This window comes from Oryza sativa, chromosome 10 (genome assembly GCF_034140825.1).
Source record: "Oryza sativa Japonica Group chromosome 10, ASM3414082v1".
Classification (NCBI taxonomy): Eukaryota; Viridiplantae; Streptophyta; class Magnoliopsida; order Poales; family Poaceae; genus Oryza; species Oryza sativa.
In genome coordinates, this window is record NC_089044.1 from 9384465 (window position 1) to 9403248 (window position 18784).

The following is an 18784-nucleotide window of genomic DNA, read 5'->3' on the forward strand; positions in this document are numbered from 1 at the left end:
AGGCAGGTGGAGGGGGATTGGGAGTGGCGGCGGTAAGGGTTTCTTCATCTGCCTGAGTCCGCCCACGCGGGGGCCTGCAGGGCGTAGTTTCTATAGTGTATTGTAGTGAATCAATATCATCAACAGCAAATTAACTATCAGATTTTATTGGCTGTGGTTAATTGAGTGAATCAATTATTCATCAACAGCAAAATATATACCTCAAGCGTGAGCGAGTGGCAAGTAGGTAGTCTCCTCTTAAGTTCACATATGGTCAGGGTTTGAAATTTTGGTTCGAAATTTCATCCCCCACCGGCATACTCAAATCTCGCCCGAAATTTTTGGTTTTTTTGCAATTTTTTGTGAATTTGGACGAATTTTATTCAAATTCAAATAATTTAAGCCAGAAATTATTGAAATTTCTGAATTTTTGGTAATTTCGGTCACCTTCGGCATAAAATCCAATTTCAAAATTTCAAACCTTGCATACGGTGCACTAAGAGTCCACCGGCCTACTATTAAAGTTACTAGGGGATTCCCCGCGCTTTGCTGCGTGAATTACTAAGTAATTTTCAATATTATTTTTCGTTACAATTCAGCTAGGAGTAAAAAGAAAAAAAATCAAATCTTAGGGCTTATCAATATTTATCATGAAACAAATGAAATTCGCACTTTAATGTAGAACATGTTGATAAGTATATATTAAATATTATAAAAATGATAGAGAGATTTGTAAAACTATTGTGGAAATGATGTGAGAGGTGGTGATTGAATATGCTTACATGATAATTTGTAGAATTAAATAGATTGTAGATGCTCTTGCATGCTTGCATGAGGTTGAATATGTAATTATTGTTAGTGGGTGATGATGTGGCATGGTTGCATGTTAAGCTTTAGTGTTAGTGGGTTATAACTTTATAGAAAGTATAGATTAGTGGGATGAAATTATGTTGGATGATAATTTAACATGTTTGTATTTGAAAAGCTCTTAAATTATAAAAACTATAAAGATATAACATGTTTACATGATGTTTAAATGTGATGATTGTTAGTGGATGATGATGTGGCATCTTGTTAATTAGTGGATGATGATGTGGCATCTTGTTAGTGGATGATGATGTGGCATCTTTGCATGTTAAATTTAAGGAGTTAGTGGGGGATAATTTTATAGTAAGATAGGATTAGTGCGATGAATATTCCTCAATTTCCCATATTGGATTTTCTCCTTTGTAACTCACTAGCATTAATCGTAGGCCTCTCAATTTATTTGATTTAATTGAAAATAAAAAGGGCCAAGCCCAACTAAATCGAACAATAACTTTTGCCACTTCTATCGTAATCTCTCCACAGAAACCAACGGTCAGCATCTTAGGTCATATTTTCCCTGAATATATATGTTGTGATTACTGCAAGCATTTGCAATAGGAATTCAGATATATATGTAAAGCATGCATGCACATGAAGTTGACGAGATGAGTTGCCTCCACACTTTGCCCATTTCCCTAGTTTGTCCCTCTCCATCTCCTAGTGAACCAACGTTTTCAGCTTGGGCTACGTCAGATTGCCGTCCCTTGAAGCAACACACGACCGATCGAACACACAGTTGATGCTCATCACTTTCGCCTGCACTTGCACATATATTCGTACCTCTCAACATCAAAACTCGCTAGACAAGTTAGTTATAGTTAGTTATTCATATACCGGTATATAAGTCATCTCTTCCAAATCTTTCCTAGTATGCACACTATCATTACTATACACGTATATATTTCATCAGCATAGTAGCTAGCTTGTTGGCATCTATCTCTATCCCTCTCTATATATTTTCTCCCTAGAACTATTTCTCTTCTCTTTATATTTCTCCCTCTCTCCCTCTCTTTGTAACACAAACCAAGATGGGGAATGGAGGGCGATGCATGGTGGAGGTGGTGATACTTCTTGTGTTGATGGCTATGTCGCAAGGATGCGATGCGCAGAATACTACCGGAGGACTGACGAGAAAGAGCTTCCCTAATGGCTTCGTCTTTGGAACCGCTTCATCGGCTTATCAGGTTTCTTCTTCTTCTTCTTCTTCTTCTTCTTCTTCTTCTTCTTCTTCTTCTTCTTCTTCTTCGACTTTGACACGTCATGATGGTCTTGGGAGAGGTCATTCTCTCATATACTCCCTCCATCCAAAAGTTGGCAAATGAAAAAAATCCTGGTACACGGCAAATGAAAAACAATGTCCAGACAACGGAGTTTTTTTTAACTAAAATATCTCTAAAAATTAATTAGATCATACTATAATAATATTGTTATGCTGGAGAATCTTGCATTGGCTCTGCCCTTGGTTCCTGGATGATCAGTTAGCGCACAGTTTTTTTACTAGAACATATGATATTTTGTTTCTTTTTGGAGACCACTAGAATAGAAGGGGTGATCTATCTGATTAATTTGTCCATATATCATGGTACATGAGAAAGAGATTTGAATATATTTTCCATGGCACCTCTGCAATTGAACTGTTGCTTCACATGCTTTTGAGACGATATCTAGTTGGAGAGAACTTGGAAAAGAGTCTGAGCTAAACAAGAATAAGGCAAAAGAACAAGTGGTAGTGCCTTGCTCCCGTGATATTAGGATATGTGCTTTGTCTTTGTCATCACCGACTCTCTCTTCAATGCCCTTCTTTTGCTTGGAAGTCATATGGCAGTTTTTAATTAGCAGCAGATAAAAACGGATATCAATATTATGTTAAGCACCGGCCATGTATAATCATCTCAATGCCAAAAAATCCCCCCAAAAAAATCTCAATGCCAAAAAAAAAGTCTTCTCCTTCATCGCTTTCTTTGCATATTTATAAGGATGGTGAAAGCAATGGACAGATTAATAAGCCAGGATGTACATGCCCTAATTAATTACACCAATAATAGAAAAATCATAAATTGATCATAATTGTGAATACACAGGCATATATAAACTATTTGCTATTAATATTTTTTGGATAATGATCATTGCTATATATGGCTAACGGTTTTGCAAACCAGTATATACCTAATTAAGTTTGGTAAAAACAAAAAAGAAAAACATGCAAACAGGATAATCTTAAAGTGTTGTAATGGTCCCTGATACAATACTAGGAGATATTTTGGACATTTACCTTATTTGGAAAATCTACAAATACAAAAAAAATTGCTGCAAACTTCTTACAAAATACTGGTGGCAAATTATTATTATTGCACCTTCAAATTCTATAAACTTTCAACTAAATAAATCAAATGGTTGAGGACTAAATTTCCAACTAATCCAAGCTATATTTAACTAAATTTCCCATTTCTTCTTCTTCCCATCTTCTTCCCCAAAGTCCAAGCTTCCACCACAGCAGCACTACGACTATATTTCCCTTTATTCCAGATGACACAAAATACTTCCTCCGTTTCACAATGTAAGTCATTTTAGCATTTCCCACATTCATATTGATGCTAATGAATCTAGATAAATATATATGTCTAGATTCATTAACATTAATATAAATGTGGAAAATGCTAGAATGACCTACATTGTGAAACAGATGGAGTAATTATCTTCGAGTGTGTGTTAGGGGTGTATTTGTGGTATGCATTGTGAGTTTTCCGTCTAATCTCCAAAAGAAAAATGCAGCCAATGAAGCGTGTTCTATGTTTCCTTTTTGCATGAACTGTAAAGTAACTGTTCAGGTTTGTGCCCTCCTATTTTACATCCTTATATTCTTCATCTTTACCTAAGCTATGTTAGAAAAATCTCTCCTAAAAAAGTTGTGCGTGTATCCTGTTTCAAGTGTATATCTATTACACCAATCGATTGGCACCGCTCGCTAGAATGCTTATTTTGGCTACACAAAAGTACTGATCATAAATAAGTAAAACAGTTGAATTCAGTAATATCCACGTTTCAATTTGACTATTAAGATGATTAATATTTGTTTCATATTCACGCAAAAAAAATATTTGTTTCATATTTATCTATTTTTCCTGCAGTATGAAGGTGCTGTCAAGGAGGACGGAAGGGGGCCAACCATTTGGGACAAATTCGCACATACATTTGGTATCTTTTTTCCCAATCACTGTAATCAGTATTTAATCATCTCTAGTTTCCTCAGGGCCAAGTCAAGCAGGATAAAGATTCAGTAATTATATTTTTAGGTTTGTAATTCTGGTCGAGAAACATACGTAATATATGTAGTGGTATACGACTCAAGATGCCTATGGATTCTTGATATATATCTGGCTATCCTTGCCTTACCTTGTTTCTTCTACTATCTTAGTACTACTGTTACTATCAATAGTTATGCCTGCTTCACGTATGGAACAAGCATCTCTCGACTCTCATGTTGTATAATTTATAGGTCAGATATTCAAAACCTGTATGCAATTATGCTACCACAGATTAGATATTTTTCTTTGTCATTACACTTAATCTCAGTGTTCCTGATTCGTACATTCTGGGCATGTGTGAAACCATATAGTAAATAGCTTTGACTATTGACTTGGTCGAACATATGGAATAACAAAGAAATCATTAAGAGTTGACCTTTGATCATGAAAATTAATCACCCATGGTTCAATATTATAAGCAAATATTTGCCTTACTTATTTTCAGGAAAGATCATTGACTTCAGCAATGCTGATGTTGCAGTGGATCAGTACCACCGTTTCGAGGTAGACAATTGGACACTACACTCTAACACAGAAAGTGAAAGTATATCTATCTATTTTTTTTGATCGAGTTCAAATTTTGAGATTACTGTGCTTGTCATATCAATATTTCAGGAAGATATTCAGCTTATGGCAGACATGGGGATGGATGCATATAGATTCTCAATTTCATGGTCTAGGATTTTCCCAAGTATGTAATATAATAATTCATTGGTTAATATGGGTATTTCCACTTGTATCTCTTCATTATTTTGCATCTTTATGTTAACTTAATGGTCACACATAACCTTTGAAGTTTTTCTTCATTATGAAATGTTTTATCTGTGGATAAACAGACCTGCACTACTAACAATAATCATATCTGCACTCTTATTCAGATGGCACTGGTGAGGTCAACCAGGCAGGCATTGATCACTACAACAAGCTAATCAACGCATTACTAGCTAAAGGTGGACACTAAAATTGACTCCCCAAAACCTACAAATTGAAATGTTTGAGCTAACTACTTATTAAAACATAGGTTTAATTCACTACTGAATCTAAAGTTTTCTTAAATTTTACTGACAAGTTGAACATCTCCCCTAGGAATTGAACCATATGTAACGCTCTATCACTGGGACCTTCCACAAGCTTTGGAGGACAAGTACACTGGGTGGCTTGACAGGCAGATCATGTAAGCATTGCAAACTTCTCATGCAGTTACAATGGCTATTCGATCTGTAACAGAAGTACCATGATCTTGTTGCAGCAATGATTATGCGGTATATGCTGAGACGTGCTTCCAGGCATTTGGGGACAGGGTGAAGCACTGGATCACCTTCAACGAGCCCCACACCGTCGCGGTGCAGGCCTATGACAGCGGGATGCATGCACCGGGCCGCTGCTCGGTGCTCCTGCACCTCTACTGCAAGAAAGGGAATTCAGGCACCGAGCCCTACATAGTTGCTCATAACATGATCCTCTCACATGCCACGGTTTCAGACATATACAGGAAGAAATACAAGGTAGGTGAACAATTCTTCTGCATATAGTTCAGGCTTCTGTAACTGTAAGCATGATGTATGTGCTGCTTTGATATTGCAATGCTTTCTCAAGTCAATCCTGCATGAAGATTTGTCCATAGATCATTTTCAGTGTTCAGTACGTAATTCGGTAACACAATGATGCAAAGGTAAAGCTTTCATGTTTTTCAGGCAAGTCAGAATGGGGAGCTGGGGATATCTTTTGATGTTATATGGTACGAACCAATGTCAAATTCCACAGCTGACATTGAAGCCGCCAAGAGAGCACAGGAATTCCAGCTAGGATGGTAAGGTTCACAACTCACAAGCTTCATATTTTCTTGCAAATTCCACAGCTGTGAGACATTCAGTACCACTACTGTGACAAAATGGACAGAACCATTGCACTCTGTTCTGTAACTACTGTAGTTTTTCCTTTGTACTCAACCCTGTACTGAATTTTGATAGAACCACCATTGATGAAATGCTCAATTTGGTATGGAAGGTTTGCGGATCCCTTCTTCTTCGGAGATTATCCGGCAACGATGAGATCGAGAGTGGGAAGCAGGCTACCGAAGTTCACGGAGAAAGAGGCTGCACTTGTGAACGGATCACTGGACTTCATGGGGATCAATCACTATACCACATTCTACACAAAGGATGACCAATCTACTGTAATAGAAAAATTGCTGAACAACACCTTGGCAGATACTGCAACCATCAGTGTCCGTAAGTTCCACTTTTCATTCACACTGTTTTCTGAATAATAAGAGAACTAAATGATAAAAAGCACAAAGCACACAACTGGGCTAACTACTTCTCAGATTGCTTGTGCTATGAGAAAACTAGTCGCCCATTGTGTTCTTTTTGCAAGTTTGGATGATTAAATTTGAAAAATTAGCTAGCTCATGACTAATTCATTTCTCATGCCTGCATTTTTCAGCCTTCAGAAATGGACAGCCAATTGGGGATAGGGTAATTAATTCTGCAACATTACATCCTTCTCATGTGAAAATAAAATTGACATTAATATTTTTTTCTTTTGTTGTTAATTTACTGCAAGATTTGAAAACCTTGATTTGTAAAACTGAACTTGGTTTCTGAACTGACTGAGCATATGACTGTTGATTCGCCATGCAGGCCAACTCGATATGGTTGTACATCGTGCCTCGTAGCATGAGGATCTTGATGAACTATGTCAAGGACAGATACAACAAACCAACTGTCTACATAACAGAGAATGGCAAGTGTACTTACGTTATTTGTGATTTGTTCCTGTATGCTTAAAACAAATACTACAGTAATAAAAAATGTCAAACATAAAAATTGCTTCAAGTTTAACATAACAAAGTATAATCTTTCGAATAAAATTTTCATTGAAGTTTCCTCGCAAGAACAAAAACTCAAGTAATATAATAGATTCCCTTCTTTTGCCTCAGGAATGGATGATGGCAACAGCCCCTTCATCTCTCTGAAGAATGCCCTCAAGGACGACAAGAGGACCAAATACCACAATGACTATCTTACAAACTTAGCAGACTCCATAAGGTGCTTAAACAATGACACAATTGAACTTTCGGTTATGAGTCGAGGACTAATTTTCCCTGTTATGGTTGACACTCTAATAACTTTATTATGCAGGGAGGATGGTTGTGATGTTCGCGGGTATTTTGCATGGTCTCTTCTTGACAACTGGGAGTGGGCCGCTGGATACACCTCGAGATTCGGATTATACTACGTAGACTACAAGAACCGGAAGAGATACCCAAAGAATTCAGTGCAGTGGTTCAAGAATCTCTTGGCATCCTCCTCTTGATCAAATTGAGTCGCCTATATATCAAGATGCCTTGATCATTGCTACCCTACTACTACCTAGTTGTGATTTATACACGCAGGATTGCATACCGAGCAGTGACCATTCATGTATTCATTGATTGTATAAAGAGATATCATGCATGGACTTGTTGTACATAATTCATAATATTCTTGCACCAAAAACTGAATAAACACAGATTGTAATAATAAAATAGATACATTTTGATGCTACAAGAAAAAGGCGCACATTTGGTCTGATTTTCCCCTCAACTATATATAAAACCAGTAGTGACTATTGTTCTATCAACTTTCAGTACCATTCACATTTCATTCCTGGTCTTGAACAAGACTGCTATTCAATGACATGGCACCATATTTGGCAAATCAAAATAAAAAAAACACTTAGGAAGTGAAAGAAAAGAGAAGAACATGAGGTGAAAGCAGGGTTTTCAATTTCGGCACCGGAAATTTCGGTTGCACCGAAATTTCCAATAATTTTGGGAATTTTGAAACTTTTTTCCCGAAATTACTTGAAAATTTAACAATTTTGACTGAATTCGAATAAATTTTAACTAAATTTGGAAAAAAGAGGAAATTTTGGGTGAGAAATTTGGTTGCTTGTGGGGTGCAAAATTACTAAAATTTCCACAGTTCCGAATAGAAATTGAAAACCATGGGTGGAAGTGATATGAGAGCTCTTACAAAGCATATAAACAAAAAGGACGTAACTACACAGCTAGTGGTAGCTAGTTTGTCTAAACTAGCTACCACTTCATCTATAAGAGGCATCATCCACTTATACTTCAAATACATTTTTCTCTTAAACTACTCATCCGATCTACGATCCGATTACACCGTTGTGTTCGTAACAATTAAATCTTTACAACAAGATCTCACATGATTATATTTTGATGAAAAATCACAAATTACTTTTATGATATGTCTAAATTACTTTTAGATTTCACTAAGTTACTTCTTAGATATATAAAAGTAAATTCAATAAAACCTATAAGTAATTTATATATATTATAGAAGTAACTTAGAACAAAACGAAGGTAACTTTAGCATGTCATTTGAAGTAAATCCGTTGTGGAGATAAGAACATGACTCTATCTAGAAATTAAATTAATCAGCACAAATTATGAAATTAACTAAAATAATAATAAAAGTAATCACCTCAGAGCATTATGAATGTATAGGATGTATTTTTATCAAATCTAAAAGTAACTTATATATATATATATATATATATATATATATATATATATATATATATGATAATTTGTTCAATGAAAAAAAACATTAATTAAAGTTACTTTCTTTTTGTTATAAGTTACTTCTATAATATATGTAAATTACTTTTAGCCTTTACTGAATTTACTTTTATATGTCTAAGAAGTAACTTAGTGAAATCTAAAAGTAATTTAGACATATCATAAAAGTAATTTGTGATTTTTCATCAAAATATAATCATGTGAGATCTTGTTGTAAAGATTTAATTATTACGAACACAACGGTGTAATCGGATTCTAAATCGGATGAGTAATTTAAGAGAAATTTTTTTTTGAAGCATAGATGATAGGAATATTTTCCGTACTTGTTCAATAGATTAATAGCAACCAAAACTCCTAAAGTACTAGCACGTGGGTGTCTCTGGTTAATACTAATTGGAGAGGCCTCTCCAATTAGATTTACCGAAACAAAAAACTACTACCTCTGTTCTAAAAAAATAGAAACTTTGAAGTATGTCCAAATACATAGCTAAATATTACTATTATATTCACAGAGATACTAGATCTATTGATCTCTAGTCTGGGCCAACAATCCAGGGGCAGAAGGAAAATTGGGACGACCATTAGCTATTGCGAGCAGCCCAACAAAGGAGGCGAAGTTGAAGGGCAAGCGAAAGAAGGAACGTGTGGTTGGGACGAAGTAGCGGGGAACCACTCCCTCCACCTCCTCACCACTCTCCTCTATTTAATCAAACCATCCACCCACCATGCGCCTCACCACCGCGACGAACACCCGACGAGGAGAAAGAAACCACCTGATCGAGCCCGTATCTTTGCAGCCGCAGGAGAGGAGGACGAGTCGTTCGTTGGGCAGCAGGAGGCGGCGGCGAAGATGTCGTGGCAGACGTACGTCGACGAGCACCTGATGTGCGAGATCGAGGGCCACCACCTCACCTCCGCCGCCATCGTCGGCCACGACGGCACCGTCTGGGCACAGAGCGCCGCCTTCCCGCAGGTAACAAAACCACCAATTCCTTGATCGCCGCCGGCCTCTGTTGTTCTTGTTCTTGCGTGATCGATCACCGGCCATCGTTGTGAATTCGTCTGTGCCTGTGCAGTTCAAACCGGAGGAGATGACCAACATCATGAAGGACTTCGACGAGCCGGGGTTCCTCGCCCCGACCGGACTGTTTCTTGGACCAACCAAGTACATGGTCATCCAAGGTGAACCTGGCGCTGTCATTCGTGGCAAGAAGGTACGCATCGTATCTGATTTCTAACCATGGTTTGCTGTTTCTCATTATCTCTAACCTTGATTGATTTTGCAATTTCTTGTCATATGTAAACCATGGGTTCTTGTTGCAATGGTTGGATTTGCAGGGATCAGGAGGCATCACGGTGAAGAAGACCGGGCAGGCGCTGGTGGTCGGCATCTACGACGAGCCGATGACCCCAGGGCAGTGCAACATGGTGGTCGAGAGGCTCGGCGACTACCTCGTAGAGCAGGGCCTGTAGATCACCGTCGCCATCATCGTCGTCGTTGCCACAGTTCAATTCGTCAGCAACAAATTAAACGGAGACGAATGAGAGACACACACAGCACATAGTAGATCTCTATGCTATGCATTTTTCTAGCCACCGTGCATGCATGCATGGGGATTGTGGTTTAATTTTCCTCTCCTCTTTCCTTGTCCACCTCCGCAAGCATGTTCTGGATCACCTCTTGTACGTTCTGCCATATTTTGTTTGATCCCATTTCTTCATGCCGTTTTTGGCTAATAACTTTTTGTATTTCTTTCTGACGTGGTCATTTCGATTTCCATTGGAGTTTGGAAATGTAACAACAAATGTAATTAACATGAGAAAATTCCTTTGACGCCGCTAAAATCCCTTATGTTTTTATGCTAATTTTGCTAAAATTAGTATTACCCTTTAATTTTTAATTTTGATGTCTTCTGCCCATTCTGTCAGTTGACCATTATATTTAAAAGATACTGAAAAAGTCCATTTTATCCTTATGTATGCAATGAACATAAAGTTTAATTTTGTGCAGTCTATGTATGACATTTTTTTAAAAAACATTGCTACGTGATACTTTTACAACGAATCTCTAATATCGAAATTTGTGCAAAAACTCTCGCAGCTGCTCGTGCCACGTGGCTCAACTGGTTTCACTGGAAAAAGCTCCTGCCTCGCGCTTGCGTTGGTGTGACTTTTGCTAAAAAAAATAAATGGGCCCATGGACAACTGCAAAATTAACAGGCCGTGCAAAATATGAAATATCACTGGACGATTCTAGAGAAATCAGAAAGAATCCAGATTTACCACAACCAGCCATATATGCGGTCAACCTTTAATAATATTATAACACAAATTATGTGTAAATTAATCGTTGGTGCACGTCTTCACTCATCTCCACGTAAAATTTCCATATATGCAGTCAATCTCTAATCTTATAATACGAATTTTGTGCAAATTAATATATAGCCATATATGCGGTCAATTTGTCGACATGCCAGCCGGCACACTGATTTTCTAGTATATATTGAATATGCAAGTTAAACATATGCTGTAGAAGTCACAATTAATATGCTACTTAGTCATGAATACTACCTAACATTACAAACTTATGAGTACAATATTGAATATGTAAGTTAAACATATGCTGTAGAAGTCACAATTAATATGCTACTTAGTCATGAATACTACCTAACATTACAAACTTATGAGTACAATATCTAATCTATACTACAAAAAAGTAGTGGGGGTGATGAATCTGTCACCACCAATACCATCACTGACATTAGGGTTCAGGTGAGTCTACAGTCCGTACTATGTAGACTACAGCTCTTTAATTTTCTAAACATGGCATTTAGTTTGTTTTTAATATGAAAAGTCTTGTTTCAACCAATTAAAATACATTTTTTTAACAAACACTTAGTTTTGCTATTTTCAAGAATCTGTTGAAACACATGGCTATTTGGCTAGTACTTCGAACAATATAATAAAAAAAATTACAACGTTCCTACCATCCCCAAGGCAAATTAGACTTTTCCATAGCTATTAAATAGTCACCCTAACAATCATACCAATGACGAGTACATCACTAGCTATGATATGACCAAGGCTATATTACACATTAATAAATTAAAGGTACATATTCTCTATGTAAGATTTATTTACTATATATTTAAACAAGGGATGATGCAAGAATAGGCTCATGGAATGCATGGATGATAAACGAAGTTAATTGAGGACCAAACCATAACCTCTCTGTTGACGGCCGTTATCGATCAGTTTCGACCATCAATATTACTAAAATAGAGGAGAACTAGTGATGCTTGCAATGCATATATCTGTTAAAATAATAATATTCCACTACTATTAGGTATATTAACCTTTTGCAGAGAATAACAATAAAGTGGAGGAGAATCGACATCAGCTCAGACGATAAATCAATCGGACGATGTCGAGAATCAGACTTATGTATGAATGGGCCAAGAACTCAGAATTGACACAATGAATTGGGCCAAAATTCACAAGTCTGCGTATGAGAACAAAAGAGGAGGCTGCCTGTCGAAATTGGGCCAGGTTAGCCTAGCCCATGGTTCGGCCGAACCTCCGCAGCTCCGTTTGATCCAGGGTTCTCCTGGACGGCTGAGATGGCTCCCCAATGACGGTTGGAGGGTATTACCGACCATTCCAACCGTCACAACCGTCATTGGGAGGCTATAAAAGGAGCTCTCATTCTCACTTCACTCTCACACCTCAAGCAATAGCTCTCTCATTTCTCTCAAGTTTAGTTTAGTAGTATCTAGCTGGTGGAATAGGAATATAGTAGAAATCAGGAGTCCGGAAGCCTTCGGAAGAGTTCAGGTATGGCTCTAGTAGCTTTTCTCTTCTCTTTTATAAGCTGTGTACTTTTATTAGAATATTCTTCTAAATACATTTATGGTATTGAAATACTTCCCGAGTATATGAGTACCTACTTTACATTATGTTCATGTTATACTGAATATACGGCTAGCTTATCTGGGAGATGCTTTGGTGCAGGTATAATGTTTGCATATGCAATTACTCTATGTCATGACGATGATATTAGAGTAGTATCTGGTAGTTTAGACGTGGTGTCCAGATTACGGGATATCATTATTTGGGGTTATATATTACGGATGAGAGGTGGGCCGCTGATGGTGACAGCTCAGTACGGGTATTCCTCCACGCCGGTATATAATCCTAAGTTAATTCCTTGGGGAGGGTATTCCTCCGTATTTAGCCCCGGTTATATGGTCATGACGGGCTGTCGTAAGGAACTCGGCAGTCAGGGGTGGTTTCTCGAAGTACCAGGAGGGCATCGGAAAGAGGGTATTAGCTAGTATATCGGTTAACTAGAATGTATGTATACTATGTATATTAGAAGTATAGGAATAGATTATCTTTCTCTTTTCTTTCCACTTAGCTTAGATAATATATTATGAGAATGAGTAGTTAATGCTTGTGTGTCACTCTACCCTTGGATTATCTTAACCCCTGCTTAGAATATGATTATCACAAGTAATATATAAATTATTATTTAAGTTCTCTCTACATGGTCTTCCCACGGGATAAAATAAATATGATACCCTTGGAATACTCTCGGGTGAAATGCTACAATGGTATATCCGTGCGCTTGCGGATGAACTCCATAACCATAATATACCAGAAGTATTTCTGCGTCATTGCTGGGAATTATATTTCTAGTAATGTCGTTAAGAAATACCAACACTCTCCCAAGTCTTCTCCATTTATATAACGTAACTATTGAGCTATATAAGCCAAGATATATGATTCAACATGTTTCGGTCGGATTTGGTCCTCCTAACAGTATCAACATGAAACGGACCTAGCCATTGATGCATATGGTTGCTTGGGACCCATGAGTACTTTTTCAAAAGATTATGATCGTATGCTTTCAGATGGTTTTCGTATCACATCAAAATTCCTCGTAAGCTATTCGAGATTGTGAAATCAAATGTTTGCCCTAGCCGAAGCAACAAGGTTGCTTTGCAAGGTGTTTTGGCCCTTACAAGTTCCAGAATTCATTTTTTGCTGGCCTTTCATCATCTTTCATTCTTTTCTGAATCCACTTTGGGTCTTTCTTGTTTTAAGGCCTTTCATCATCTTTGATTCTTTTGTGAATCCACTTTGGGTCTTTCTTGTTTTGAAGTATTTGCTATTATAACTAAAGAAAGGTGTCAATCAAAAAAACAAAGAAGAAAAAGAAAGAAAGAAGAAAAGAAAAAAAAAGAAGAAAGAAAGGGACAAAAAGAGGATAAAAAAAGGAGAAAAAAGGGGAAGTCTTTGTGCCATTCTTGTTTCATCTTGAGAGACTTCGTGAGAGAGTAGCATCCTAAGTTCCTTTTTTCATTACTCTTGCTTGCTTATACTAGTTTTAGGGACGTGTCTCTGCTAGTGATTGTGAAGTATATAGTATACTTATTCAACTTTGCTACTCTATTATTAAATTTAGCACATCCTTGCTATTATATATGCCTTTCAAGCTAAGCATACTCTTGATCAGGATTGACATCCTCTAGCAATTTTCACACTACACATCCTACAGTGCCTCAGTTAGCCACCAATTACATCTCTTGTTCTGTAAGTAAGAACACTTGTAAGAGCATGGTAAAATGCTTGAGAGAGTGTGACTTTATTTCCAATATAGTAGCTGATAAGGGATAATATTTTTGAATTATCTTTTGTCTTCTACTAACTATGGCAGGTTAGACCACTTATGGGCATGATATGAAGAAGTTAGATGAGAGTTGTACCACTGCGCATCTACTGCGTTGAGGTCTAGCTATATCCTTTCTTCCATTCATTATTATAATGGAGTTGGTAATGATGAAAATTTGCAAGGATGGAAACATTGATTGGGAAAAGAAATGATCAAATTTTTGCATAGTGCCACGTCTATGAAAAAATAGAAAATTAGGAATGTGACTAGTACATTAATTGGATTAGTATTAATATGGTGACATAGTTTAGTTTCATTTTCACATGATACATTGCCTGATAATACTAAGAAAACAAATTGTTATTCAAATAGATATAACTACTTGCTAAGATGATGTGAATGTGTTGGAGGAGTGACCCTTTGTTGTACCTCTTGTTCGATACTAACATTTTGCATGTACTTAAGAACCTCCAAGTTAATAAGGAAAAAGAAATACCTATTGCTTCATGCATATTTCAATAAGGTTTAATTGATACCACACCCACAACTACCGAGAACAAAGGTATTGACAAATGTGCTATACTTATTCAAGGTATGAACAATTTTGATGTGTTAAATATGTCCGGTAGTTATAACATAATTGATGAAATACCTTTGTCACAGGACAATTTGCTTGATGCTCCAAGTGATAAAGAGGAGTTGTGCCATGCGTCACTTATATCCTTATCACAACTTTTGAATGAGCATATTGGGCCTGTTCGGGGAACTTCTAGTTGCTGCAGCTTCTGCCAGAACCAGAAGTTCCCCCAAATAGTCAAGCTTTTGGTCCAGATTATGATAAGTTGTAGTTGTAGAATTCAAAAAATGAACTAGACGCCAGAAGGTAGGAAACCCAGCTTTTCCAGATTATCAGAAGCTGGCTACCAACCAGCTGCTTCTCAGAATCCCCCCCCACACACAAAAAGGCCCATTATGTTGTTGAATCACCATAACATGTTAAAAATCAACACATATGTGTGTTGATTTTTAACATGTTATTACGTACAGTAGTATATGCGGAGGATGTAAGGGCGGAACTGACTGCACGCCTGCAACCATGTGCAGTCAACCATGAATCAGCGTCACCAGCAGCTCGTCGACGATGTCACCGCTGTCCTCCCTCAGCTTGTCTATCAACCTCGCTGCAGTCGTCTCCTCCAACTGTGACTATCTCTTTGTCAAGAAATTCAAGCAGTAATTGTGATGATTGAGATCCACTGATTCTTGTGATTTTTTGTGTTTCCTGGTACTTGTGAGTGATGAGTCCATGCAATGTGAATGTGTGATTGGGATGATTGATATCCACTATAATTTTTCATGTGATTTTTTGTGAGTGATGCCACCAGTTGGTCACTAGGAAGGGCAGATGATTTTTTTTTCACCAGTGAATTACAATAGTGATGAGCGGTATTGACTCCACCCATTTCCGATTACCCTGACCTGTGGCAGGTGTCAAAACCAACCCATCACAAATGAATCAACTTGACGGGTGGCAATACCACTAGGTCAGGGTGGTCAGACTCACCTCTGATGGGTCCTTTATACGGCCCGTCATAGGTGATGACCACCTCTCACGGGTCTTCACCTTTCAGAGATGAGATAGAATTATCACTGATCACTCATCTCTGATGAGGGTCATAACTATAAGAGATGATGGTTTGGACCCATCACCAGTCACCCGGTCTGGTGTAGTGATAATACATTGTGAGACACGTATGACATCGTTCTCTCTTTGATCTCCTCCAAACAAGCAACATCACACACCGTCTCATTTCCACATCCTCTAAAACACCCAGAACCAGTTTACACGGCTTTGTTCTTGGGCCAATATAGTAATATGGACCATGAAGGGTGTTCATCCCTCCAACACACTGTTGTGTCCAAACAAATCGAAAAGAGAGGACTACAAGTATTGGCCCCAACAAACATACTTGAAAGGAATTAACATCCTCTATCAACATCTTGCGTCATTATAGTGATTAAAACGGTGAAATTAGTAGTTAACCACCAACGGTTCACAGATCAAATCACCAGTAAAAAAATAATAATTTTATAAATTGCAACACAACGTGTAGTGTTCAACTCCCTCGTCACACCTAACTGGGTGGACCACCCAAGTTTTTAGGTGGTTCGAGAAAAACCATATGGTTTAACTACTCGATTACTAAGACCATCCTAGTTTTCAGTGCTTCCGAGAAAGCCACAAGGTTTAACCATAATAAAAAGCCCTGTCCTAGAGTGTGGTTCAGTTTTCTCTAGTCAGACCGAGGTCCTGGAAACAAAATATAAAAACCACCTGAACAATGACTAGACATGCATAAGAGCATCACCAGTACCCCTATTCCATTTCCAATACTGATATTTTAGGATTTTAATTTAAAAGCTGCTCCGAGAGATTCTCTACTCTGCTCCTTAACTTTTGGAGTTCCTATCCTATAGTCTTCGCTCTCAACATATGAGGCCAAGCAAGGGCTCCTCTTCCACTCCCAATCTTGCGCTCTCGGTCTTCTCAGCTTGTTCCTACATGAGGAGCAAAATTTTCCCGTCCGGCAATTCTTGGCAACCTTAGCTGCCGGTAGCTCGATGTGCCCTGACATTGGCTTCATCTTCCCGCAGAAAGTCAGAAAATCAATCGGTGCAACTGCAAGCTTCGTCACTGTCCTCTTCAACCTCCACACATGTCGATTCGTCACTAACCAACACTGCTACCTCGACCTGGTCAGATCCATCACCCTCCATCTGGATCTTTACCATCTGCCTACCACCGGGCCAGGGGCCTCATCCCTCCGCGTCGACCCTCTTTCCCACATCCATTAGACTCATGCAGACCTGGGTGACGTCTCCTTCCCGAACCTCATGCTAGCTAGCCCACGCAAATCGTCTCCACTGCCAGCCTCCCCAACTCCCCTCCACCGGATCTCCAATGTCGCTATTGGGAAGGTCATCCTTGGCCACATGTGGCTCCACGGCTCACTTCTCCACCTAAGCCTTCTTGGCATCCTCACCATCGTCGCACACGGGAGACTTACCTCACAGGTCGCCGTCGACAACTTGGCCCCACGCCTCCTCCGCCTTGTCTTCTCTTGATAAACACTGCCGCCTAGGCTGTGATTGTGCTTGTCCCAGGCCTCCGCTCCGCTGCCGGGAGGAACAGGCCCTCCTTGCCACCTACCGAGGAACACCACTCCTGGAATTATTCCGTCTTGTTGCTACTTGGAACCCACCACCCACTGTCGTCACCATCAGATCAACCCCACCGTTGGCATCTATGTCCCCTCCACCGCATCGCTGCCAACAGCGACCACCTCTAGGTCCCAATCCTCCAGCGACCACATCTCCTACCTCCTTGATCCCTCTGGGCTCTGACTTTTTCTTTCTTCATTTATCAGCCGAGAATGATATGAAGAGATGGCCTAGCTAGGTCAGAAGGCATTGACTTGTTTGTCTGGTTATGCAAGCTTGGAGCCTACAATGCGTTTGCTTTGCTCACCGTCTTGTCATCTCTTGCATTGTCGGCAATCGTCACATGGGAGGAGGAATAAACTGATTTATATAATGGTTGTTTTGCATGGGTCCGCTTCTTGGTTTTTGGGAGTCAATTTTAGCCGGTCTCTTCGAGGGATAGCTATTTTCAGATATCAAATTTCATTTAGGATTCCTAAAATCAGATTTATTTTTTTTGGGGGGAGGGGGGAATTTAGCCAATCTCTTGGTGATATGCTCTTGGAGCATCTACAAGAGAGGCCCAAACAGGTTCCCTAAAGGTAAATTTCAGGAATTTAATAAAAAGAAAAAAGTCTCGAACAGATATACCCAAATATCATCTCAATATTTACCCAATCCTAAAAATGGTGCCAATCTGATCTAGCTTTTTCGGCACCTCGATATGCCCCCATTCATAGTAATCACATATCATTTCGGCCACCCATATACCATTTTTTTCCTCTTCCGCCATTGTCGGCCTGGCTCTTATTTTTGGTACCTCCAAACAGCATTGCGCTCATGCCGTCATCAACTTGTCTTCTCATCTAGGGCGCCGCTAGTCCTCTTCATCTAGGGCGCAAAGATGGTAAAGGTTTTGGGCCCCATTTTTTTATGGATTGTAACAATCCTTGGTTTTTGGAGGCTACTTTTTTAGTCTCTCTTGAGATGCTCTAAGAACCAAAACAATCTGATGCTTACTCAAATTTAGTTTGCCCCATTTATGCAAAGAAAACTAGCTTTAATTTAGTTATTATATACTTATGAGTGATGCATATACAATTAGAAACAAAAACTGAAGAAATAACTATATATAGTTTTCGTTGTTTTTTTTTCCAACAGACCGGA

General features: G+C 38.6%; 2 protein-coding genes across 2 annotated transcripts; both read left to right on the forward strand.

Annotated features, from left to right (window-relative positions):
* Positions 1 to 1834: 1834 nt before the first annotated feature.
* On the forward strand, positions 1835 to 7734 carry LOC4348315 (beta-glucosidase 34-like). The gene is made up of 13 exons (NM_001423928.1): positions 1835 to 2030; positions 3975 to 4041; positions 4597 to 4655; positions 4767 to 4842; positions 5030 to 5101; positions 5238 to 5325; positions 5401 to 5656; positions 5846 to 5961; positions 6159 to 6382; positions 6597 to 6628; positions 6794 to 6896; positions 7093 to 7201; positions 7295 to 7734. The coding sequence occupies exons 1-13, from the start codon at positions 1875 to 1877 to the stop codon at positions 7467 to 7469; spliced, it is 1533 nt and encodes a 510-aa protein (NP_001410857.1). The 5' UTR covers positions 1835 to 1874; the 3' UTR covers positions 7470 to 7734.
* Positions 7735 to 9457: 1723 nt separating this feature from the next.
* On the forward strand, positions 9458 to 10587 carry LOC4348316 (profilin-A-like). The gene is made up of 3 exons (XM_015758293.3): positions 9458 to 9715; positions 9819 to 9956; positions 10081 to 10587. The coding sequence occupies exons 1-3, from the start codon at positions 9593 to 9595 to the stop codon at positions 10213 to 10215; spliced, it is 396 nt and encodes a 131-aa protein (XP_015613779.1). The 5' UTR covers positions 9458 to 9592; the 3' UTR covers positions 10216 to 10587.
* Positions 10588 to 18784: the final 8197 nt, after the last annotated feature.